At 38.6% G+C, this 25,924-nt stretch overlaps 1 protein-coding gene and 1 long non-coding RNA gene across 2 annotated transcripts; both read right to left on the bottom strand.

Annotated features, from left to right (window-relative positions):
* Positions 1-5,912: 5,912 nt before the first annotated feature.
* LOC132284329 (uncharacterized) lies at positions 5,913-7,378 on the bottom strand. Its single transcript, XR_009472250.1, has 2 exons — positions 6,937-7,378; positions 5,913-6,106 (listed from the first exon to the last, which is right to left on the bottom strand). It is a non-coding gene; the product is annotated as an uncharacterized LOC132284329 (long non-coding RNA).
* A 15,093-nt stretch (positions 7,379-22,471) lies between these two features.
* LOC132281855 (flavonol sulfotransferase-like) lies at positions 22,472-23,524 on the bottom strand. The gene has a single exon (XM_059783519.1). The coding sequence runs from the start codon at positions 23,522-23,524 to the stop codon at positions 22,472-22,474; it is 1,053 nt and encodes a 350-aa protein (XP_059639502.1).
* Between the last annotated feature and the right edge of the window lie 2,400 nt (positions 23,525-25,924).

The following is a 25,924-nucleotide window of genomic DNA, read 5'->3' as shown; positions in this document are numbered from 1 at the left end:
AAGAAAACCCAATAAAAATTATGATGAACCGAATTTTTAGAATTTTAATTTAATTATTTTATGATTTTTAGACTGTCTAAATTAATTAATTATTTATTAAAATTAATGAGTTTTGAATTTTGATTTAATTATGTTATACTATAATATCTATTTATATAAGTATTATATCTATATAGATATGTGTAATCTGTTGGAAGGGGGAGGTGCCGAATGGAAGAGAGAGAACGGAAGATTGAATTTGTGATTTTTGCGGGACCCACTGAAGATTTTTTGACCAAATTATCTTTTTGTTCTGGTTCCTTCACGTGGGTTTGCTATTGCTATATTTATATATATATATTATATGTATTTATTTGTTGCAGTCTGACGGAGCAGATGGACGGCTGAAGAGATAAAGAAGAAGGGAGCAGTTGGTGAAAAACTGAGGAAAGAAAAAGGTGGAAATGTTATGCTTTGACGCGGGACTTACTAGGTGTCTTGTGGCCAAAGTACTTTTGGCCTTTGATTTTTAATCACGTGGCCTTATTTTGTGGTGTGGGAAATGAAAAGAAGGCATGGGTGGCGGGATCCGCTTATTTATTATTTGTTGGGAGAGTTGTATGGTTTGGGTAGGCGGAAATTACCTATTTATTGAAGTATTGGTCTTTTAAGTGTTTCGTGCACTAAGGGTCAGTTTGGTAGAGTAGAAATGAAAGGAAAATTGATAAAAGGGGAATAAAAATTTATGTTTGACAAAAATTATTGGAAGGAAAGAGAAGGTTTGGAGGGTTAATTTGTGCCTTGAACAGTGAATTTTTTAACCTCCCAAAAATGAAAGGAAATGAAGGGAAAGGAAATGAGAGGCTTGGTGTGTGATTTCAGATGCCAATTTTACCCTTAGTTGATGTAGCAGTTGCAGAGAGAGAGGGGGGCAAGCTTGAACGGCGAAGCTTGATGGCGAACCCGAATTGGAACAGCAGGCGATGGAAATTGATATGGGTTTTGATTTTTTGAACAATCTGATATGGGTGTTGATCGATATGGGCTTTGATTTTTTGAACAATCTGAAATTGAGTTTTGATTTTTTGAAGAATCTGAAATGATGGCGATATAGGTTTTGAAGTTTTGATTATTGTAGTAGTTTGTAGTTGGAGAGAGAGAGGAGAGAGAAAAAAAAGTTCGGCGGCGTTGAGAACGAGAACAGAGAGATCTTGTAAAAAGCAATCGACCATAGGAAGCCCAAATAAGCGATCGACCAAAGGAAGCCCAATATGTCGGTTTGTAGTTAGAGAGAGAGAGAGAAGGGGGGTCAGTTTGTAGTTGCAGAGAGAGAGAAGGTCGGCGTTGAGCTATATATATATATATATATTTTAAATTATAAAAGGGCGTAATAGTAAATTTATTAAAATAATTCTCTTTCTTATCCTCCCATTTCTTTCCCCAAACATAATTATTTTTCTTCCCTTTCTTTTCCTTCCATAATCAACCAAACACTATACCAAATTAAAATTATCCTTCCATTCCCTTCCCTTCATAACTAATATTATCCTTCCCCTTCAAACCCACCCTACCAAACATAGCCTAAGTGAAAAAATTAGGGAATAGAAAGAGAGCCGTGACAGAGAGTTGAGAGAGAGAAAAATAGAGTGATGACAGAGAGAGTTTGAGCAGACAGCGAGTGAGTCGAGAGTTGCAGAGGGCACAGCGGAAGCTTGGAGACTTGATGATCCAATGAGAAAATACTTTTTTAGTGTAGGGTTCTCTGTTCCTTGAATGGCATAGGGAGGTTTTGCTTTAATATTTTTAATTAAATGCATATGTATTAAATGTATATGTTTATGTTATGAAACTGTTTTATTAAACCTCCATGAAATTCTTGTTATGGTTTTTCTTACTGGGACTTTTTGTCTCACCACCTTCCAGTTTTAGATACCAAAAATAAACGGGAATTGCTAGAGGCGGGCTTAGGATGAAGAGTTGGCGTTGCGAGTTTTATTTTTATTTATTTGGAGAGTTTTGTATATTTGAGGAAATTAATTTTTGTATAATAGAAGGTAATTTTTATGATTCTTGGTGTATTTTGATATATTTTGAGTTGAATAAATTCGAGGATTTTGTTAGAATCTCTGAGGCTCGACAAAAATGGAATAATTTATTATGCTAAAACTCCTCCTTTTTATTTTAATATATATATTCGACAATTGTGTTTTTTAAGCTACCTAGCTAATTATTAAACTAGCCCACCTACATAGCATATATATATATATATATATATATATATTGCATATAGCTAATGATTAAACGGGAAAATTAGTTATAATAGTAGTAGGTAAGAGGGACTAAAAATAATACAAGATACCGATTATTAAATAAAATAAAGAAGATAGATTGCCATCATTGACGTTTGATAAAAAGTTTGGAGAAAAAAATGCAAGGAGGAGGACAATAATATCTAAAGAAGGTTTCGAATTCTAAAAGTTAATCCTTGAAGTCATCGATTTAGTTGGTCAGCAATAAAATAAAACATGTGAAACCTCCCTAAAATGAAAAAAGAAAACGATGATACCAAACAATCTATTGAAATATATATATTATATATTATACATATATATTATATTTGTTTTTCTTTCTTTTCTTTGTAATTTATTCCTTGATTTATTCTTTTTTTTCTTTTCTTCATTCTTGATTTATTCTTTTTGTCTACAACTTTATTCTCTATATATTATGTATCAATACAATGTAAACACATTAAGTATTACAAACAATAAGAGAAATGTAGACCTTATCCATGGATGTAGGCCTTAGTGTCGAGCTATGTATATGTTGTGTTCTCCATCTTTCTATTAAATATATGATACGGAAATATAAGATATAAAATAAGATGATGAAATAGAGAAATAAAAGATTACGAACACAGTATATACATGGTTCGGCACTAAGCCCTACATCCATGAAACAAGAGTCATTAAGGTTATATTTCTCTTATTGTTTGTATTTTTTTTATATATTTAAATTATATTGATACACAATATATATGAAATAAAGTTGCAGACATAAGGAATAAATCAAGGAGGAAAAGAAGGGAAACAAAAAGAACAAATGAAGAGGAAAAAAGGAAAACGAATATAATATATATGTATAATATTATATTCTACATATTCTCTCGCAAAGTCAATATGAGTTTTTTGAAGCCAATTTGAGTTTGGAGATAAAATCTTCAAAACGGTGGTGAAGCAAAAAGCATCCGAAGGCCGGAACAACACTGGGAAATGGGTCGGTAAAAAGCTGAGAAATGGGGGAGACATCTGGGTGATCCATTCGAGAAATGAAAAAGATCCGGATCAAAGCCGGTAAAAGGCCGGAACTAAGCTAATAATCAATAACATGTCGGAAAGAACATAAACAACCTCTCTCTAATCAGGAACTGAAACGATGGTGAGTCTGTCACCGCTTTGGAAGATTGACTACCGTCGGTGAAGGAGGAGCGCGTGGGCTCGTGTAGTGCTTGTGAGATCTGTGAAGAGTGATGCGATAGTCAAATCTACTTCACAGGAGTGTCGATACGGGACATCGCTTGAAAGCGTGTAGTTGATCAAAAAAGGAATATAAAGAGAGATCTGAACCAGAAACGGATTGGATTTTAATGGTCTTCTCCTTCAACCTATTATACATAGGTACATATTTTTGTTATATACATATACTTATATGGTAATTTTAAATAGCCCCCCTCCCAAAAAAAAAAAACTTTTAAATTCTTTAATTTCCTTTTGAAAAGAAAAAAAGTTGCATATATTCCCCTTCTTCAAGTATACAATATATTTTTCCTTTTCTAATTTTTATTATCTTTTTCAAAAAATTTATTTTTCCACTTATGTATAATTATGTATTTTTCTATTTTTTCACTTATTTCTTTTTATTGATGATGTTTGTGATTGTATTTAATTAAAATATTATTAATCAAATTTTGATTCTTATATTTGTAACTATATATTTTTTTATAGTATTTATTTAGCATATTATTTTACAACTATTTTTTTTTTCTTATTTGCCTTTTGATTTAAAAAAATTATATTTATCATATTTATTGATTTTTTTTTTCTGCCTTTTGATTTAAAAAAATTATATTTATCATATTTATTGATTTTTTTTTTCTTTTTAACAAATGCATTGTGACCCTATGAAATAAAATTGTGACCCTGAACATATATATATATATATAATATATTTCAAGACAATCAGGCTCGTCCGGGACAAGAAGCGGTGAGCTGCAACTCTGCTGACCCCACCAATATGGGCCTGTGAAGTCCAATTCTGCCTGCCTGTCTGACAAGATAATGCTTATTATCTACTATTATTTATTTATTTTTAATGTATATAGTTGCAACCTGTCATTTAGAATGATAATTTTAAATGCTTTAATATTATGTTTGAAAGTATTCAATCCGTATATATCAATATTCTTATACATTCATCAAAGCGTATTTGAAAAGAATTTTTCAATGCATAAATAAATAAAATGTCAAATACGTCAGATGGAGAAGTATTAGTCATATTTACAAGTTGCTTCCTAAATTTTTTTTCCCGAAAGTTGAAGCTAATAAATAAATGAAAAGAACTGTACAGAGATGGTCTTTGGCCCAAACATACCCAAACAAGATGGGGGACAAGAGAGCCCAAAGACCCAAACAGGAAAGATACATCATTTTAACAGCCCAAGGCCCAGAATGAAAACAAACAAAACTCCACTATAGTTGCTTCCTAAAATTGAAATGGGGGCAATAAGAGTTGAATCAAACACATTCAGGCAATAGAGTTGCAGAGTTGGAGTCTCAACCACAATTCATTTTAGAAAATTTTATTTGATGTAAGATTATATGTTCTCCGTCAATTATAATTTAATATGCAAATAAATATGTTTATTTAATTTTATTTTTTATTTGTGTATTGAATTGTAACCGACTATGACATGATCATTTAAATAATTTGCAAATGAGGCACCTACACAATTTTTTTTATGCAGATAAGTACTGCACCATTTCAAGACTTGTACTACACATAAATTAGATCAAACAACTACTAATGCAAGCAAAATTTCATCCACAACTTATTACAATGGCATGTTTGAAACGTGATATTATTTTTTTGATATTGCCCATATAATATTTGTGACAGCTAATTTTAATTTGGAATGATTCATAATTTTTTTTTTTTTTTTGGACCCAAATTCATATTATCAAATGGATGAAATAGTATATTTTGGTAGAGTAAGTAAAGCAAATTTCTGAAATTCTGAAAATAAATTTTAGTGCTCGGTAGTACGTCTTTATTGACAAAACTAGGTGAATAACCCTATACCAATTGAAAAACTTTAGTCCTATCCGGCGAGGAGAGACTCCGGCGTAGGGTACGTGCTCCTTTACTAACTACTCTTTATTGACAAAAGTAGGTGAATAACCCCCTATACCAATTGAAAAAATTTAGTCCTAAACCCTAGGAGATCCGGCGAGGAGAGACTCCGGCGGAGGGCGTCTGCCACACATCCACGCAAGTTTCTTGGCGAATTGCACGGGGTTCTGTGATCAAAGCCTCCGTGTCAATCCAATGCCGACTCTAGAGAGAGAAAGCAGAGAGCCAGAGAGACAAAATATGTAAAGAATATTTTTTGCATGGTACAGAGCCCTGAAAAATCAAGTCATTGAAGTTTACCGGCTGAAGACAACGACGTTGTAACGACTCAAAACTAATACTTTTTAAACAAAAAAAATTCGGCATGACTACCCCTAAAAATAGGCCTATCACAACCTGTTTAATTGCATTTTTAACCTGTCATGGCTCAAATTCCGAATTCACGGCAACAAAAGATAATGATACAACCAACTAATCTAGACAATGCTTCAAACTAGGATTATCCATCCATTTATCAACAAGTTGCATACTATCAAATCCCCATCCAAAACATCATCAATACTTTAGTTATATTACATGACAAAGTTCCACAAAATAATTATACATCTTTGCACTTCTAGTGTTTTACAAAATAATGGGGAATATACAAAGATACAAAAGTGGACTTCTAACGCCGTTCAAGCTTGAGGTGGGTTGTCATCCACCAGTTCCTTTCCAAAACCTGAAAAAAATATACATAGATATAGGGGTGAGCATATAGCTCAGCAGGTGACACTTAAGACACAATTCTTGTATCCTAGTGAATCCAAATAAAGCATAGGCCAATGGGAGATTGGGGACATGCATTGAAGGGGAAAAATAATTACAAGTACAAGTCGAATTCAATCACACACAAATGCAAATGAAGTGAGATGCAATGCATGCTAAAGTCACTCCCCGTTTTCACTCTCAAAACCATCACGTTCAAAGTTAATGTAACCCCCTTTGGTAACCCCGCTGCGATGAGAGGAGGATTGGCTACCGTCCCTAGGCCCTTGGTGACCCCGTGGCGCCGTCGAGGGGCCCGAATAGCTCAACCACGCTAGGGTACTCTCCCTAGTCCTCCCTAGGCTACATTAACCTCCGGCCCGTTGGTAACCCCGCAGCGACCGGGTTTGTCAAAACCAATTTTTTTTTTCAAAACATTCATTCCCAAATCCCCATTTTCATTTCAAGACAACCACTTCCCTTTTTCATGCAACCCAATGAGATGTAGGCTCATGTCATGATCTCAATATAATGACAAATGGGAACTTAGCACAATAATAAATAAGCATGTTCTCATGGCATCATTATAGCATGTTAGTAACCTCAAAAAAAAAAAAAAAAAAATGTAAACAACCATCACATAGACATACTTTTCATTCAACCATGTTATACACATTTACATAACTAGCATGTTGTCAATTAAATCATTTTAATCAAAATCAACAACAATTAAACATGCTATAACACACATAGAGGAGCATGATTCATTATAGAGCAAGATTCCATGGCTTAAGATGTCCCTACCTCACAATCCAAGCCGAAATCCCTAGAATAGGTCCTCCAAATTTGAGCTCCAAGGAAGACTCAAATCTGGAAATTGATAGTATGGATACGTAGAGCTCGCTACAAGCTTTGTTTCGCCTCAAACGACACCTCAATCTGACAAAAGATGAAGGAGCAATCAACAATGGAAGTTGAAGTGAAAAGAAAAGAAAAAAGAAAAAAGAAAAAAAGGAGAAGCCGAGAGCAGTCGGGAGAGAGAGAGAGCAGCAGAGACCAATTTTGGTCTCACAAATCACTTAAAAAGTGATGTGGGTCCCACTTTATTTTATATTTCTTTTCTCTTTTTCTTTTGCATTTAAATCACACACCACACACACACAATTATGTACACAGACTTCACATTCTCCCCAACTTTTAAAAAAATTTCGTCCTCGAAATTAAGACATACCTGAGGAAGAAAACAACGCTGGGTACTTGGACCGAACCTCCTATTCAAGCTCCCAAGTAGCCTCCTCGATTCCGTGGTGTCTCCAAAGGACTTTCACTATTGGTATTGTCTTATTCCTCAACACTTTTTGCTGAGTGTCAAGGATCTGAACTGGTCCTTCCTCGTAGGAAACATCCGCATCAATATCCACATCAACCCAACTCAAAATATGAGATGGATCCGGCTCGTACTTTCGTAACATCGATACATGAAAGACATTGTGAACTCTGTCCATCTGTGGTGGTAAAGCAAGTCTGTAGGCAACCTCTCCTACCCGATCCAAAATCTCGAATGGTCCAATAAATCGTGGCGATAACTTGCCACTCTTCCACCCCTTCCGTGGAGAAACCCGTAGAAAAACGTGGTCTCCCACCTCAAAGGATAACGGTCGTCTCCGCTTATCCGCATAGCTCTTCTGTCGGCTCTGAGCTGTAAGTAACCTCTGTCTTATCAACTTAATCTTCTTAGTAGTCTCGAGTACAATGTCGGGTCCTAAGGTGGCTGTCTCGCCTACCTCAGTCCAACAAACAGGAGACCTACAAGGTCTACCATACAACGCCTCAAATGGAGCCATCTGGATGCTCCCCTGATAATTGTTGTTGTAGGCAAACTCAATAAGTGGAAGGTGATCCTCCCAACTACCTCCCAAATCAAGTACACATGCCCGAAACATATCCTCCAAAATCTGGATAGCACGCTCTGACTGACCGTCTGTCTGTGGGTGGAATGCCGTACTAAGATGCAACGTTGAACCAAACGCTGCTTGAAGTCCTTCCCAGAACTTCGAAGTGAACTTAGCATCCCTATCTGACACAATGGTTATAGGGACTCCATGTAACCTTACAATCTCTTTCATAAAATACACCAAGCTTCTCTGCATCGTCTGTTGCCTTAATAGGCAAAAAGTGAGCCATCTTGGTCAATCTGTCAATGATGACCCATACGGACTCATTGCCTCTTCGTGACCTTGGAAAACCTGTCACAAAATCCATAGCGATATGCTCCCATTTCCATTGCGCTACAGGTAATGGTTGCAACAAACCTGCTGGCCTCTGATGCTCGGCCTTCACCTGCTGACAGGTAAGGCATCTAGCCATAAACTGTGCAACATCATTCTTCATCCCGCTCCACCAATACTGACGTCTCAAATTGTGATACATTTTAGTACCACCTGGATGAACTGCAAAACGGGAAGTGTGAAACTCCCGTAGGACATCCTCACGACATACTGTGGGAACCACCAACAAACCCCTGAACCGTAGACCCCCATCTGCATGCAAGGCCCAATCTTTCACTGTCTCACCACTAGAGATCAAAGCGTGGATGGCATTTAAGTCCGGGTCCTATCTCTGTGACTCAATCACTCGTACAACAAGAGTAGGCTGAGCCACAAGACTAAATAAGAATGCCGACTCACTGTAACCATCATCATCAAAACACTGTAATCCCATATCTGCCAGATCTTCAAGCATCTTCCACTTCCGAATAGCTAAACTGGCCAAAGTTCCATGAGATTTTCGGCTTAAGGCATCAGCTATAACATTTGCCTTGCCCGGATGATACTGCAAATCAAAGTTGTAATCTTCCAAGTACTCAACCCATCGTCTCTATCTGTTGTTCAAGTCCTTTTGGGAAAAAAAGTACTTGAGACTTTTGTGATCTGAAAATACCTCGAATCTCTCACCATACAAGTAATATCTCCAACACTTCAAGGCAAATACAACTGCCGCTAACTCCAGGTCATGAGTAGGGTAGTTGTACTTGTGAGTCTTTAACTGTCGAGACCCATAAGCCACTACTCTACTATCCTGCATCAACACACTGCCCAACCCGTCACGTGAAGCATCACAATAGATCACATAACCCAAGCCATGCTCAGGTATCACCAACACTGGCGCTGTAGTCAATCTCGTCTTCAACTCCTGAAAAGATGAATCACAGGCCTCATTCCAGACAAACTTGACCCCTTTCCGGGTCAAACAGGTCATAGGAGCTGCCAAACGGGAGAAATCCTTCACAAATCTCCGATAGTAACCCGCTAAACCAAGAAAACTGCGGATCTCAAACACATTCTTGGGTCGCTCCCAAGTCAAAACTGCTTCAACCTTTGATGGATCAACTGATACTTCACCTTCTGAAACAACATGCCCCAAAAACTTCACCTCCTGTAGCCAAAACTCACATTTCTCGTATTTGGCATACAATCGGTGCTCCCGCAAAATCTGTAAAACAATACTCAAATGGACCTCGTGATCTTCCCGAGTCCGTGAGTACACAAGAATGTCATCCACGAAAACTACCACAAACTGGTCCAAGTAATCGTGAAAGACACGGTTCATCAAGTCCATGAATGCCGCTGGTGTATTAGTTAAGCCAAAAGGCATAACAAGGAACTCATAGTGTCCATACCGTGTACGGAATGCTGTCTTCGGGATATCCTCATCCCTAACCTGCAACTGATAATAGCCAGACCTCAAGTCAATCTTCGAGAAACAACTGGCTCCCCTCAACTGATCAAATAAATCATCTATCCTTGGCAAAGGATACTTGTTCTTGATGGTGGCATGATTCAACTTTCGGTAATCAATGCACAACCTCAAAGATCCATCTTTCTTCTTAGCAAATAAGACCGGTGCGCCCCACGGTGACACACTCGGTCGGATGAAACCTTTCATCCTCAAATCATCAAGCTGCCTCTTCAATTCTTCCAATTCAACTGGGGCCATTCAATATGGTGCCATAGAAATCGGTGCGGTACCTGGCATCAAATCAATAGAGAACTCCACTCCTCGGTGTGGAGGCAACTCTGTCAAATCCTCCGGAAACACATCCAGAAAATCACGAACAACTGCAGGATAATATTCTTCCATAATATCATCCTCTTCGGCTATAAGGGTAGCCAAAAAGTAATCACCATGACTCCGTCCACGAATTCCATAAAACGATGAAATGTGGGAATCACTCCGATCTCCCACGAAAAAGAAACAGTCTCCCTCGGAAGTGCAAACTGTAACCCTTCCTCTGTAACAGTCGATCGTGGCATGAAATGAAGTCAACCAATTCATCCCGAGAATGACATCAAAGCTAGTCATCTCTAGGAGGATAAGGTCAAACACGAAAGTCCGCCCAACTATCACAATGGGACACTCCCGCACAATTCGGCTCAAAGACACTGAAACCCCAACTGGCGTATCAACACTCAACGCCCGTTCCAAGAAACTAACTTCCAACCCCGATGCAAATGCAAATGATGATGAAATGAAAGAATGAGATGCACCAGAGTCAAACAAAACACGGGCCCAACAACCAAACACTGGAAATATACCTCGAAGAACTGACGGTCCAGAAGATGCATCGGTCTGTGCCAGTGTAAAAACACGTCCCTGTGGTACATGTGCCTGAGGACTGCCAACCTGAACACCTGACTGCTGCACTGACATAGTAGGAGTATCCCTCCTAACTGACCGTGAACCCTGTGAAGACATGGCAGGCTGTGGTGGTGGCGGTTTGAAACCTGACTGAACTGTAGCCGACTGAGACGGCCTCTGTCGTGACCCCCTGCCACTACCTGTGCCTGTTCCCTGGCCTGGACAATCACGAATCAAGTGACCCTATTGGCCACACCCATAACAAGCCTTCGGAGCTGACGAAACTGAAGACGATCTCATCGGACAACAGGACTTGTAATGCCCAGGCTGCTGACACTGATAACAAACAACTGCACTCCTGTCAGATCCAGCTGGCATAGGAGTGGTAGGAGCAGATCTTGTAGACTGTTGTCCCTGAAACTGAGATGAACCACCCTTGTTCTTCTTCCAAGAAGATCCCTCTGAAGATAGCCCTGCACCCCTCTTTTGCTTCCATTGTTCTCTTCTTGCATCTTTCTCTTTATTATCAGCCTCCAACATCAAAGCCCTTTCCACTGCTTCAGAATAAACCTTAATGAATTGTGCCATGATCAATGGCCTCATCCGATCATTAAGACCGGAAACAAACTTCCGAGTCTTATTAGCTTCATCTCTCACCACTTCTGGAGCAAAACGGGAGAGTGAGGTGAACTTGTTCTCATACTCCGCCACTGACATGTTTCCTTGAATAAGATTATGAAACTGGTCTTGTAACACCCATCTTTTGGAAAGCGGAAAATACTTCTTATAAAACAGCTCCTTGAACCTGTCCCAACTCATCTCTTCAATCTTGTACTGGTTGGTGATCGACTTCCACCAAACCTTGGCATCCATAGCAAACTTGTAAGTTGCTAGGATGATCTTCAAGTGATCCTCTGTCACATCCATTGAGGTTAGTTGGGTTTCAACTTGATCCAAGTAGTCATCTGCTACCATTGGATCCGTACTGTCCTCAAACACTACCGGCATCAACTGAGAAAACCCTTTTATGATCTTGAGACGCTTCTGAGCTGGCGTCTCCTCAACTTGAACTGTAGGTTGTGGTGCCGACTGCGACTGAGCAACAATCGTTGCCCTCACGACATTTTGCAACAAACGATTAAACTCCAGTGCCACAGAACCTTCACCCACTTCTACGTATACGGGTGTTTCAACATTATCCCTTTTTGTGGGGACAGCTCTCGGGGGAATCAAGTCCCTAAGAAGCATGTTCTCATCATTTAGCTCCTCCGGATTGGAGCTGGAGCTCTCACCAACATCACCCCTTGTTGGCCTAAGGCCAACTTCTCTAGGTTCCTCACGCCGTGACATCGTGCTATAAAATGAGAAAACGATTCAGAAACATGACACTAAGACTGTGGACGACTCAACAAGAATTGATACCGTAACACTTAGCATGCAAGACTATGCAAGAAACATTTTAACATAAACAAGTAAGTAGTAAGCACATAGGCAGTTAAGCATGCTCATTTAAGTAAAATATCACGTAGCAAGTAGTCAAGTAAGCAACACAAACAATATTCCATGTGACTCTAAGTAGGCCTCTACCCGTCATCCTAAAGGTTTTCGAACCTTTGCTCTGATACCAAATTTGTAACTACTCAAAACTAATACTTTTTAAACAAAAAAAAATTCGGCATGACCTCCCCTGAAAATAGGCCTATCACAACCTGTTTAATTGCATTTTTAACCTGTCATGGCTCAAATTCTGAATTCACGGCAACAAAAGATAATGATACAACCAACTAATCTAGACAATGCTTCAAACTAGGATTATCCATCCATTCATCAACAAGTTGCATACTATCAAATCCCCATCCAAAACATCATAAATACTTTAGTTATATTACATGACAAAGTTCCACAAAATAATTATACATCTTTGCACTTCTAGTGTTTTACAAAATAATGGGGAATATACAAAGATACAAAAGTGGACTTCTAACGTCGTTCAAGCTTGAGGTGGGTTGTCATCCACCAGTTCCTTTCCAAGACCTGAAAAAAATATACATAGATATAGGGGTGAGCATATAGCTCAGCAGGTGACACTTAAGACACAATTCTTGTGTCCTAGTGAATCCAAATAAAGCATAGGCCAATGGGAGATTGGGGACATGCATTGAAGGGGAAAAATAATTACAAGTACAAGTCGAATTCAATCACACACAAATGCAAATGGAGTGAGATGCAATGCATGCTAAAGTCACTCCCCATTTTTACTCTCAAAACCATCACGTTCAAAGTTAATGTAACCCCCTTTGGTAACCCCGCCGCAATGAGAGGAGGATTGGCTACCGTCCTTAGGCCCTTGGTGACCCCGTGTCGCCGTCGAGGGGCCCGAATAGCTCAACCACGCTAGGGTACTCTCCCTAGTCCTCCCTAGGCTACATTAACCTCCGGCCCGTTGGTAACCCCGCAGCAACCGGGTTTGTCAAAACCAATTTTTTTTTTCAAAACATTCATTCCCAAATCCCTATTTTCATTTCAAGACAACCACTTCCCTTTTTCATGCAACCCAATGAGATGTAGGCTCATGTCATGATCTCAATATAATGACAAATGGGAACTTAGCACAATAATAAATAAGCATATTCTCATGGCATCATTATAACATGTTAGTAACCTCAAAAAAAAAAAAAAATGTAAACAACCATCACATAGACATACTTTTCATTCAACCATGTTATATACATTTACATAACTAGCATGTTGTCAATTAAATCATTTTAATCTAAATTAACAACAATTAAACATGCTTTGACACACATAGAGGAGCATGATTCATTATAGAGCAAGATTCCATGGCTTAAGATGTCCCTACCTCATAATCCAAGCCGAAATCCCTAGAATAGGTCCTCCAAATTCGAGCTCCAAGGAAGACTCAAATCTGGAAATTGATAGTATGGATGCGTAGAGCTCGCTACAAGCTTTGTTTCACCTCAAACAGCACCTCAATCCGACAAAAGATGAAGGAGCAATCAACAATGGAAGTTGAAGTGAAAAGAAAAGAAAAAGGAAAAAAAGGAGAAGCCGAGAGCAGTCGGGAGAGAGAGAGAGCAGCAGAGACCAATTTTGGTCTCACAAATCACTTAAAAAGTGATGTGGGTCCCACTTTATTTTATATTTCTTTTCTTTTTTTCTTTTTCATTTAAATTACACACCACACACACACAATTATGTACACAGACTTCACAGACGTCCTCAGTGTGATCACTTTAAACTTGTGCTGCTGTTCAGTGCCCACAAATGTGGAGAAGGTAAATGAACATCTGGATATCCAGAAGAACCCTCAATGTTTGATTTGAATCTTGGAGGGGAAGTGGATACTGAGCATTCTGTTAGTACAAGCTTTTTAATCATGAAAACCAAGGTCATTTTCAACATCCATCAATCTTAAAAAATGTCATTTTCACATCTAGAATTTTGGTAAATGATTAAAAAATTATTAACCTCTGAACTAAATTTGACACTTTTTTTAGCTGATTTATGATGTGTAAACTCCCAAGGAAACCCACAATAGTTACAATTGGTATAGTATGTGCTACAAATTAGTGAGTTTATAGATTATGATTATTTTTCAAGTGGTTTTTGATTGAGTAATTACTGAACATTGCAAGCTTTTCTTTGAATATGTGACCTTACTGAATGCTTGTTTCGTGCACAAGTGACTGCTATGCTTGCTATGAAGCCGCACCATCAGAAGAAGGTAATTTATGTAAACATCTAGATGTCTTAGAATGTGATGATTGTTGATCACGGGGATTTCATTGAGGTCTATTGCCGTATATCTTGACAAATTAACAAACAAGAGGTAAGACTTCACTGGATTCTTACATGCTTCGTGTTGCTTCTTTTTCCCAAATTATTAGTTTGGAACTATTGACTGGGGTACCTATGTTCTACATATTGAAAAGCGAAAGTCTAAGAGGGGGTGTGGAGGGAAAATATCCCCTCCAATAAGAATATTCCACGTCATCATAGATGTAAATCTATCTTCTAAAGGCCCGTCATGCTCAAGCCCAAATTGAGTATATTTTTAGCCCAAGACCACTATTATTTGTCTTCCAACCTCCATTAAGGCCGAATCAAGAGGTCATCTGTCCAACTTTTTAATATTTAACATCTGGCCCGTTATTCAAGCCCAGCCGGATCAAAGTATGTTCAGCCCAGTTATTCAAGAATGCACAAGTCCTACCAGTTGAAGGATTTACCATAGAAGGAAAATTCTGAGATAGGAAGTTCTGTACAAGGCAAGTTCTATGCATGAAAAATTAGACAATGAAAAGAACTCTATTAGTAAAGAATGTTTATATAGAAAGAATTGGAGGACAAGTAACGCGAGTCCTACCATAATTCTACAATCTTTTGAATATAAATAGAGACTTAGACCTCCAATAAAGGAAGGAAGCAATTCTACACTTCTCTTTATATTGTTCTTGTTTATTTTTATTATTTGTTGAGTGAGTTCTTCTATTTTTCTTAATTATTATTGGTTGAGCGAAATTTTGCACCTACACTTTGGCGCCATCTGTGGGAATCGTATAGAAATATCCCCACCAAAGTTATAACACTGCAAATTAAAATCTCCAAATCCAGCAACGTGACTTGAAATTAAAATCTTCAAGTCCAGGATTTGAACCGAAGTCATCTCCAACAACTACTATCATGGCCAAAGGTCTCCATATAACAAGCGCCGACGTCCAAAAACGCAAGCCGACCCACAAGGTTCTTTCCATCAACAACGTCGCTTAATACGCTTTCAGACAATAATGCGTAGCAAGGTTGATAAATGGAAAACCCAAGAGGCATCACGTATGTTTGCCCTGCTAATCAGATGTCTATCCGAGTCCGAAAAGCCATAAATTAATCAGATAAGTGTTCTGATCTTAATTTATATATATATATATATATATATATATATATATATATATATATATATATATATATATGATATTGAGCAACAAATCCAACATGCATAATTATTATATAAGCACTAGCTTGGGAGAATGATTAATTACTCTCAGAATCCTTTTGTAGATTTACTATTTCGTGCTACAATGTTGCACTCACGGGAATGGAAAATCCCTCTGCAGACATACTGCTACTCTAACCCATTTTAGTTTCTCTCTCTAGATCTAGATCCACATCATGAACCGCACAGCTGCTCCGTTTGAGCTCCTTGCCATCCCTGGATCTTTCATCATAGATCCACACATCAGGCTTGCTAAGAAGAGGTGGTTACGGCCTGGCCAGAAGTGTGTCAAGGTTGACCTAACTCGGGAGAACTACACGTTCGAATTGTAAGCCATGAGCGTCGAGAAGCTTCCGTTCGTCCTCCCGGCGGTCTTCACCATCTGCCCCAAAGTGGAGGATGATGAGAGCATGCTCAAGTATGCTAGGTTCATGTCACCCCATGGCAAGCACTCCAACCATGTCACAGAGCTCGTCCTGGGTGTGATCGAGGGCGAGACTCGTGTCCTCGCCGCCTCCATGACCATGGAAGAGATCTTCCACGGCAAAAAATCATTCAATCAACAGGTTTTCGATAAAGTTCAGCCTAAACTCGAGTAGTTTGGCCTTCTTATCTACAATGCCAATGACAAACAACTTTGCAAACCCATTTTGCCCATTAACGTAATTGCCCAATCACCGAGACTTCAGCTTTCTCTTAGCAAAGAAACCAGCCACCTTCACCGATCACCGGCTGTCATCAAGCCCAGCCATAGTCGTTGGCCATCACCGTCATTTTCACCGGCCGAGTTCAGTCGAAATTCGCCGGAACAAAATCCATCCGAGCCGGCTGCCATCAAGTCCAGACACACTCGCAAGCCATCACTATCCTTTTCACCAGCCGTCCAACTTTGCAGCGAGCTCGCCGGCCATCTCCATCATCACTGGCTGCAAGTTCTCACCAAGCTCACGGATCTGTCTCGCCGTCGGTTCCTATCTCACCAGTAATTCATCTCTGCCGCGAGCTCGCTGACTATCTTCATCATCACCGGCCGTAAGTCCTCACCAAGCTCGCGAATCTGTATCGCTGGCGGTTTCCATCTCACCAGCCGTCCATCTCTGCCGCGAGCTCATCGGCCATCTTTATCTTTGCCTAGCCGTCGCTTACAAGCGGAATAGCCCGCCGTCCATCACATCCGAGCTTCTCATTGCTCGCCTCCTCTGTAGACTGAAAGTTTATATATATATATATATATATATATATATATATATATATATATATGTAGAGACTATATATAGCCTAATAGCCACTGTTTGGCTGCAAGAGCAAAGCTATCCTAGTTTCGGATTAGTCCAAAACTAAGCTTACTTTGTAACCTCATTTGAGAACTAGTTCTATGGTAACCCAGTTCTGGGAAAAAAAAAAAAAAAAAAAATTATATTGCCAATTTGAATTGGGGACTCATTTTGGAGCATTCAAAGCTTTGTCTTCCAAGATAACTTGGTCTTCCAAGAACCTGAAGAAATCGGTCTCTTAGGTCGGCAAAGTTCTTCCCAGCATTTCATTTTTCAAGGTTAACGGCGAAATAAAGGCTTTCAGAAATTTTTTAAAGATGGGTTGCTGCTCAACGCCACAAACTTCAGCAGACTCATCAGCCGGGCATTTCAAGCATCTTAGGCCTTTTCAGATGCAAATCTCTCTAATAAGATAAGTTTTCCGACTCTGATTTTTACAATCTGAGTTAAGCTTTCCATGATACGAATTTTTGTTAAAAATTAAATACATATTAACTATATATATATATTTACACATGATGCAATCATATTTTGTTATTCATGTAGACGCTCATTATACATAAAGATTTATGACTCAGTTCAAATTGCTTATTCAGTATACTCTATTGAGTAAAGATATAAAAAAGAGACCACCTGAACTTCTGTCTATGTCAACACTCAACAGATTCTTTAGTCTTTCTTTCTTCGATTATAATCCTCTACGGATTCATCCCTCTCTCCCTCATCGAGGATTTTCAGCATTGCAATTTTAGTTATATCTACTAGCTGTTTTGCTCACAATTGACTTTGATCAGAATTTTAGATTATATCCATTAATTGTTCACTGAAGGTTGATAATTGATCAGAGCTTTAGGACCACAACACTTGATATTGTTGGTTCAGACTCTTCAGAGAGATGCATAACTTCATCACTACTCAACTACAAGAAAAGTTTGACCCTCTACATTGACTTCTAAAATTTATACTTGCATAAAGATCCGTGGCCAAAGGCATTGTTGAATGCACGAGCTATGCTATTTGGTCTATTACCTGAAGTCCTAAAATATTACATGCATTAAATAATTTTAATGTACTTGATAAACGAGAATGAGTAAATACTTTATACTAATTAAAATTTTTAATTATAAATTCAATTGTGATACATAAAAAGTTCTTAAAATTCTTTCTTTTCTTTAATCAGTTGTTAGATGCTACGTGAATCATTTTACATGCTTCTGATAACTTTGCTTACGAATAACTTTGCATTTGCTCCGTGTTCGTAGGTTGATTAATGTTTGGGTTTGATTTATTCGCATTGCAATAAAGATCGATCCCCAAGTGAAGTGGCAAATAGTCCAATTATGCAGTTATACTATATATGGCGACAGAGCCCCAAAAAGTGGGGGCAGCCAAAACCACAAAAGCCTCGAACCCTAAGTGTTCGGTACAAATCAACAATTCCTTTCAGGCTCATAGCCGAGGAATTACGTGCTTCGGACCCTAAGTGTTCGGTACAAATCAACAATTCCTCTCAGGCTCATAGCCGGGGAATTACGTGCTTCAGACCCTAAGTGTCCGATACAAATCAACCATTCCTCTCAGGCTCATAGCCGAGGAATTATGTGCTTCGTACCCTAAGTGTCCGGTACAAATCAATAATTCCTCTCAAGCTCAGCGCCGATGAACTATTCGCTTTGGACCCTAAGTGTCTGGTTCAACACGTTTCCTCTCAGGCTCAGCACCGAGGAACAATTGGCTTTGGACCCTAACTGTCCGGTTCAGCACATTTACTCTAAGCCACACAGAGCTGCCGAGGAATAAAATTCATATTCGGACCTCAAGAGGCTAAGGATTTCAAACTTCCTCTAAGGCACACAGAGCTGCAAAGAGAAATAAAATTTATCTTTCGGACCTCAAGAGTCCGAGGACTTCAGAATTCCTTTAACGCATAATGAGCTGCAACGAGGAATCAAATTTCATAAAAATTACAAAATAGTGCCGATGAATAAAATGACATGAAAATTATCTCGAACTCAAATATGTCGAAGGTTAAATTTTCATGTAAACTCCTCCAAAACACAAAGAGTGCCAGTGCGTATAATTATATGAAAATTATCTACATCGCCACCATCAAACGAGACATATTTTTCTTTTCTTCATAGGGGCAATACCTTCCATAATGGGGGCAATATAAGCAGCCCTAAAGAGATATTAAGAAAAGAAAATATATTCTTTCTTTTTTAAGCCCAGACTATCTGGCCTAAATACAGATCCTCTCAGGCTCATGGCCGAAGAACTTACAGCCTCGGATCTCCAGAGTCCGATACATTGCAGTTCCTCTCAGGCTCATTGCCGAGGAACTTAGTACCTCGGACCTCAAGAGTCCGATACATTATAGTTCCTCTCGGCTCATAGTTGAGAAACTTATTACCTCGGATCTCGAGAGTCCGATACATTATAGTTCCTCTCAGCTCATAGCCGAGGAATTTATTACCTTGGACCTCAAGAGTCCGATACATTACAGTACTTCTCTGCTCATAGCCGATGAACTTATTACCTCGGACCTCCAGAGTCCAGTACATTACATTTTCTCTCAGGCTCATAGCCGAGGAACTTATTACCTCGGACCTCAAGAGTCCAGTACATTACAGTTCTTATCAGGCTCATGGCCGAGAAACTTACCGCCTCGGATCTCTAGAGTCCAATACATTACAGTTCCTATCAGGCTCATAGCTGAGGAACTTAATACCTCGGGCCTAGAGAGTCCAGTACATTACAGTTCTTCTCAGCTCATAGCCGAGGAACTTATTACCTCGGACCTCCAAAGTCCAATACATTACAGTTCCTCTCAGGCTCATTGCCGAGGAACTTAGTACCTCGGACCTCGAGAGTCCGATACATTACAGTTCCTCTCAGCTCATAGCCGAGGAACTTAGTACCTCGGACCTCGAGAGTCCGATACATTACAGTTCCTCTCAGCTCATAGCCGAGGAACTTATTACCTCGGACCTCGAGAGTCCGATACATTACAGTTCCTCTCAGGCTCATAGTCGAGGAACTTATTACCTCGGACCTCAAAAGTCCAGTACATTACAGTTCCTATCAAGCTCATGGCCGAGGAACTTACTACCTCGGACCTCGAGAGTCCGATACATTACAGTTCCTCTCAGGCTCATGGCTGAGGAACTTAGTACCTCAAACCTCGAGAGTCCAGTACATTACAGTTCCTCTCAGGCTCATGGCCGAGGAACTTATTACCTCGGACCTCGAGAGTCCGATACATTACAGTTCCTCTCAGGCTCATGGCCGAGGAACTTACTACCTCGGACCTCGAGAGTCCGATACATTACAGTTCCTCCCAGGCTCATGGCCGAGGAACTTAGTACCTCGGACCTCGAGAGTCCAGTACATTACAGTTTCTCTGAGGCTTATGGCTGAGGAACTATATGCCTCGGACCTCCAGAGTCTGGTACATTACAGCTCCTCTCTGACTCATGGCCGAGGAACTACACGCCTTGAACCTCAAGCATCCGGTACAATACTGTTCTTTTCAGGCTCATGGCCGAGAAATAAACATTCGCCTTTAGACCTCAAGAGTCCGAGTACCTCAAAGTTTCTTTAAGGCACAAAAGTGCCGCAGAACAAAATGACATGAAAATTACCTCGAACTTAAAGAAATCGACAGTTAAAGTTTTCATATCAAATCCTCTGAAGCACAGAGCAGTGTCGAGGGTATAAATTACCTCGGAATGCTAATCAGGAAAGTTGAAGCTAATTGTTCAAGAAAAACACTATGTTGATCTCCAGGATAATCATTAAAAATGATCACCGTCATTATTCATTAAGGCTAGTCACCCAAGCTAATCGCCAAGAGTGATTGTCGTCAATTTGAAAAAATGAAAGCGCCAATAGCTTGAACAGAAGAAGGCTTAACATAAGACGCCACCTCTGAGCATGGGGGCACCTCAACTACAACCTCCTCAGAAGCCTTGATTTTGGGTTTTCGTATTTTCCAAGAAGACAAATATAAGTCACTGCCTTCAAGGCATACTGTCTCAATTTTTCAATTTCCTCTAGTTATGACTGCCACGTCAAACTAAAGGGAATTGGGGGCAAAGTGTGGAGGGAAAAAATCCCCTCCAATAAGAATATTCCACGTCATCATAGATGTAAATCTATCTTCCAAAGGCCCGTCATGCTCAAGCCCAAATTGAGTATATTTTTAGCCTAAGACCACTGTTATTTGTCTTCCAACCTCCATCAAGGCCGAATCAAGAGGTCATCAGTCCAACTTTTTAATATTTAACATCCGGCCCGTTATTCAAGCCCAACCGGATCAAAATATGTTCAGCCCAGTTATTCAAGAATGCACAAGTCCTACCAGTTGAAGGATTTACCATAGAAGGAAAATTCTGAGACATGAAGTTCTGTACAAGGCAAGTTCTATGCATGAAAAATTAGACAATGGAAAGAATTCTATTAGTAAAGAATGTTTATATAGAAAGAATTGGAGGACAAGTAACGCGAGTCCTACCATAATTCTACAATCTTTTGAATATAAATAGAGGCTTAGACCTCCAATAAAGGAAGGAAGCAATTCTACACTTCTCTTTATATTGTTCTTGTTTATTTTTATTATTTGTTGAGTGAGTTGTTCTATTTTTCTTAATCATTATTGGTTGAGCGAAATTTTGCACCTACGTGGGGGAAAGTCCATAGGATACAAAAATGTGAGACTTCCAATAGTTATGAGTAGAATGGTACCTTTATAGTTTACATATTGAAAAGCGATAGTCTAAGAGGAGGGAAAGTTTTTTTGTTTCCATTGGATGACATTAATTCCCTCCAAGTAGATGACATGTTCTGATGTCATTTGACAATTTTACTAAAGGAAAAGATCCTTTTGAGGCTGCCTTCAAGAGAGAGAACTGAACTTAAGTATCTTTGTTATAAGGCTTCACAGTTCATTTGTAGACTTAACTAGATCTTGTATGTCCCAAATATGTTATTTTGAGCCATTGGGTACAAGTTTCAACAAGATCTACTTATACAAGGGCTATTCTAAAACTAAATTAAATGAAAGGAGAGATGTGCACAAATAAGGCAACAATAGCAAAGCTCATCAAATTGACAATGGCATGGGAGCCATATCAACAAAACAATAGAAACTGAAATACAGGTGACCATACGCCACATCAGAAACAAACAAGAAAGGAAAGAAAACATACTGCAACATCATCTCAAGTCTAAAACCCATCCCACACCAGAAGTAATTTCACTTAGTCCAGAATGCGCTCATAGGCAAGCCTTGCCACAAGCAATCAGCACTTACTATTTTGGGGATACAGCAAAGTTCAATCCGGGACCATTGAACTTTGACAAGATCATATTATTAGGTACTAGCTAGGGAAGGCTTGCCACAAGCGATCAACGTTTACTATTTTGGGGAGACACCAAAGTTCAATCCAGAACCATTGAACTTTTGCTTTGTGATTTGATCTAGTCGCTCTTTCATTTCATCTGTTAGATGATTCTGCCAATCACCAACCTTACCTTTCCTGAAGAACTTGCAGTTATCAACCACAAGTTCATTGCTGAACCATTGCACACCAGTCTTATTCACCTCCAAATTGCTCAAATTCTCGAAACTACATAGCTTAACTATTTCTTGCACCACCCCATATCTTTCCTCCTCCAATGAGAAAGGTTGCCCCATGAATTCAGCCAACTTCTTAAGATAAATGGAGGGTTCTTTCTTCAAATCCTCATACCTAAGGAACAGAAACTTTTCAGGCGATTCAAGGCTTGCTTTCCAATACTCCAACACATGATCCCAAAAGGGTCCATAGTGTGAGACCCCCTCACAGAACATCTCAAATGCTTCTTTTAGTGAAAGGGATGTCACTTCTTTGTGTTTTATTCTTTCCGAGAAGTGACAAAGAGAAGTAAGCACATCTTTCGGATCACGCCATATGTAAACAAACTTGCAGCCAGAAGATGTCACACTTTGAGGTAACAAAGTGTATGGAATGTGAGTAGCAAAGAGCCGAGGCGAAGGAAGAGCATCAAGGTTGGTATTTATGGGATAGTTTTGATATATAGAGGCATCTAAGAAGGGGAAACAGCCATGAGGGCCAGTGTTAAGCAAAGGGTGGGCCTGGGAGGAGAAGTCATAACGGGACCGGTTCATGGTGGCGAACATCAGGGTTCGAAGCCATGTGGTGCCACATTTCATGTTTGCAGACAGGAAGATATCGGTAGGTCGAGCCTTGAAGTGGTGTTGCACCAACAAGACTCCTTTTAGGGCAGACTTGGGGCTTAACCAGTAGCCTTGGTACTGGACTAGATGTTCAGACATCCAGCCTCTCTCTTTGGGAAGGGTTTGGAGTGCCTCACTGTACTTTTGGTATGTTGTTTCATAGTCTTCTCTTTCTTCTTTTTCATTGTTGGTCTTGGGAATGTGGGTTTGCTGAGAAGAAATGGTTGCCATGGAGAAAATGGTCTGTATGGACAATTTTCATGCTGTTTCATAAGTAGTGAAGGAATTGCATATATATATATATATAGATTGTGTTAGTGTTAGAGGTTTGGATAAAAACATAGTTGTCTCATTATGAAAATTGGCAATTTTGACCATAGGAAAACAAAAACAAAAGAAATTAAGGTATGGCAATTTGGAATTGTCATTTATTGAATGAGGTCTCTCAGGTATGGTTTGTATGTGAGTTTTTAAATCAAATTAATGGTCCAAGGCCAAAGGAAAGGAAAAAAATAAAAAAATAAAAAGGAGAGGGAAGAGAAACATATATATGAATATATATAGATAATATATATATATATATATATATATAGAGAGAGAGAGAGAGAGAGAGAGAGGCATCAAAGGGAAGGACCCTTAACTTTGGATATGGTTGTGAATGACAATTTGCAGGTACTGAACTCATCGTATCTTTGTGGGTCATCTTTCTTGATTTGCCCCTCTGCACTCTTTTGATATGGATTTAATAATTTGCAATAATTTTTGCAATTTCTTGAACACCACCATCGATCTCGATCTCTTTTGTTTTTTGTTTGGACTGATGACCAAACAAATTGAATATTAAATATTTGTCCAGCTTAATTTTCAGCTAGAATTTGCCAAAAGTAGAATATGATAATCTAATATATTATTCATTCATTTCATATATAGTCTCATGGGTCGCGAGATCATATCTTATGTCTAAATTGTCAAGTTACACCCCTACAGTGCCATATGTGAATTAGCTAAGAATGAAGGGAGTGTTTGTCTGCATTTCTTTGTGCATATACATAGAAAACCTAATAAAAACGTAATAATGTATTATGCTAATTTTTTTTTTTTTTTATGCTACAATTGTGTTTTTTAAACTAACAAATATGTCAATGTCCTTTAGTTTTAGAGTGTTAGGACTTATGAAGCACGGACACGAACATGGGACACGGGTACGATACGACACGGATACAGCCATACGACAAATTTCAAAAAAACATGACACGCATACGACAAGGATACGACAATAAAATAATAATACATATTATATATATATATATATTATTTATTTTTACTCAATTTTTAATTTATATTTAATAAACATAACTTTAGATCCATTATTTTCTTTAAAAATATAGGCCCAAATACCTTGAAAATATAGGCCCATATACCTTAAAAAATATTGGCCCAAATACCCTAAAAGATAAGATCACAATCTTATCTTCTCTTTTTATTACCTTTTTTTAAGCGGTATCTTTAGGGAAGCAGAGGAAAAGTATCTTTAGGGAAGCAGATGAAAAACGAAGCCTTGTTTTGGGAATTTCTAGTTGCTGGAGTGCAAAAAGAGAGCCGATTCAAGGAATTTTCCTTGTTTCGTCTGGCTTCGCTTGGATCGGATCATCCTATGAACTAGCCCAGCCTTACTTGCTTGATCTGAAGCTTAAAGTAGATGCATAAAACCTGTAATCTCCGGTCAATCTTTTGTAACCGACTTTCGCATATTCTCCATCTCTCTCCCTCGATCTGTCTTTCTATAAATACACACAACCATATATATATATGTATATATCTCCTTTTTTTCTTTTTTCTTTTTTTTGACAAAAAATCTGAACTCGTGTCCTATGCATGTCGCCGGCGTATCTTTTGCCGTGTCCGGAATGAAAAAAATGATAAAAAAAAATAGGACACCTCTACAGCTGTGTCCGAGCTTTGGACACGCATGTCCGTGTTGGACATCGGTACGACAGCCTATTTACACGTGTCGGTACTTCATAGGTTAGGACCTAGCTAATTATTAAACTAACCACCTATATATATATATAAATATATATATAATGATTAAACGGGAAAAATTAGTTATAATAGTAGTAGGTAAGGGGGACTAAAAATAATACAAGATACCTATTATTAAAAAAGAAGAAGACAGATTGACATCATTGACGTTTGATAAAGGAGAAAAAATGCAAGGAGGAGGAGGATAATAATATCTAAAGAAGGTTTCGAATTCTAACAGTTAATCCTTGGAGTCATGGAACTCCTGATTTATTTCGTTTATTTTCCTTCTTTTCTCGTTGATGTATTCCTTTTGTCTGCAACTTAATTTTTTATATATTGTATATCAATATAATGTAAATACATTAAGTATTACAAGCAATAAGAGAAATGTAGCCTAAGTGACTCTTGATCTATGGATGTAGGTCTTAGTGTCTAATCATGTATATGTTGTGTTATCCATCTTTCTCTCTTCCATCTTTCTATTTTACATCTTATATTTTCGCATCCTTAATTTAACATGTTAAATTTATGATGCGGAAATATAAGATGTAAAATAAGAATATGAAATAGAAAAAGGAAAGATTAAGAACACATCATATACATGGT

The sequence above is a fragment of the Cornus florida genome, unplaced genomic scaffold, assembly GCF_030987335.1.
Source record: "Cornus florida cultivar Cherokee Brave unplaced genomic scaffold, ASM3098733v1 CherokeeBrave_3.0.0_Hap2_Chr11, whole genome shotgun sequence".
Taxonomy (NCBI): Eukaryota; Viridiplantae; Streptophyta; class Magnoliopsida; order Cornales; family Cornaceae; genus Cornus; species Cornus florida.
The sequence above is the reverse complement of the archived record's forward strand: the minus strand, read 5'-3'. Positions and strand labels throughout refer to the sequence as shown.

Bases quoted from the DNA above. Each gene is read 5' to 3' on its own strand.
- LOC132281855 (XM_059783519.1), bottom strand. From the start codon at position 23,524: ATGGCAACCATTTCTTCTCAGCAAACCCACATTCCCAAGACCAACAAT.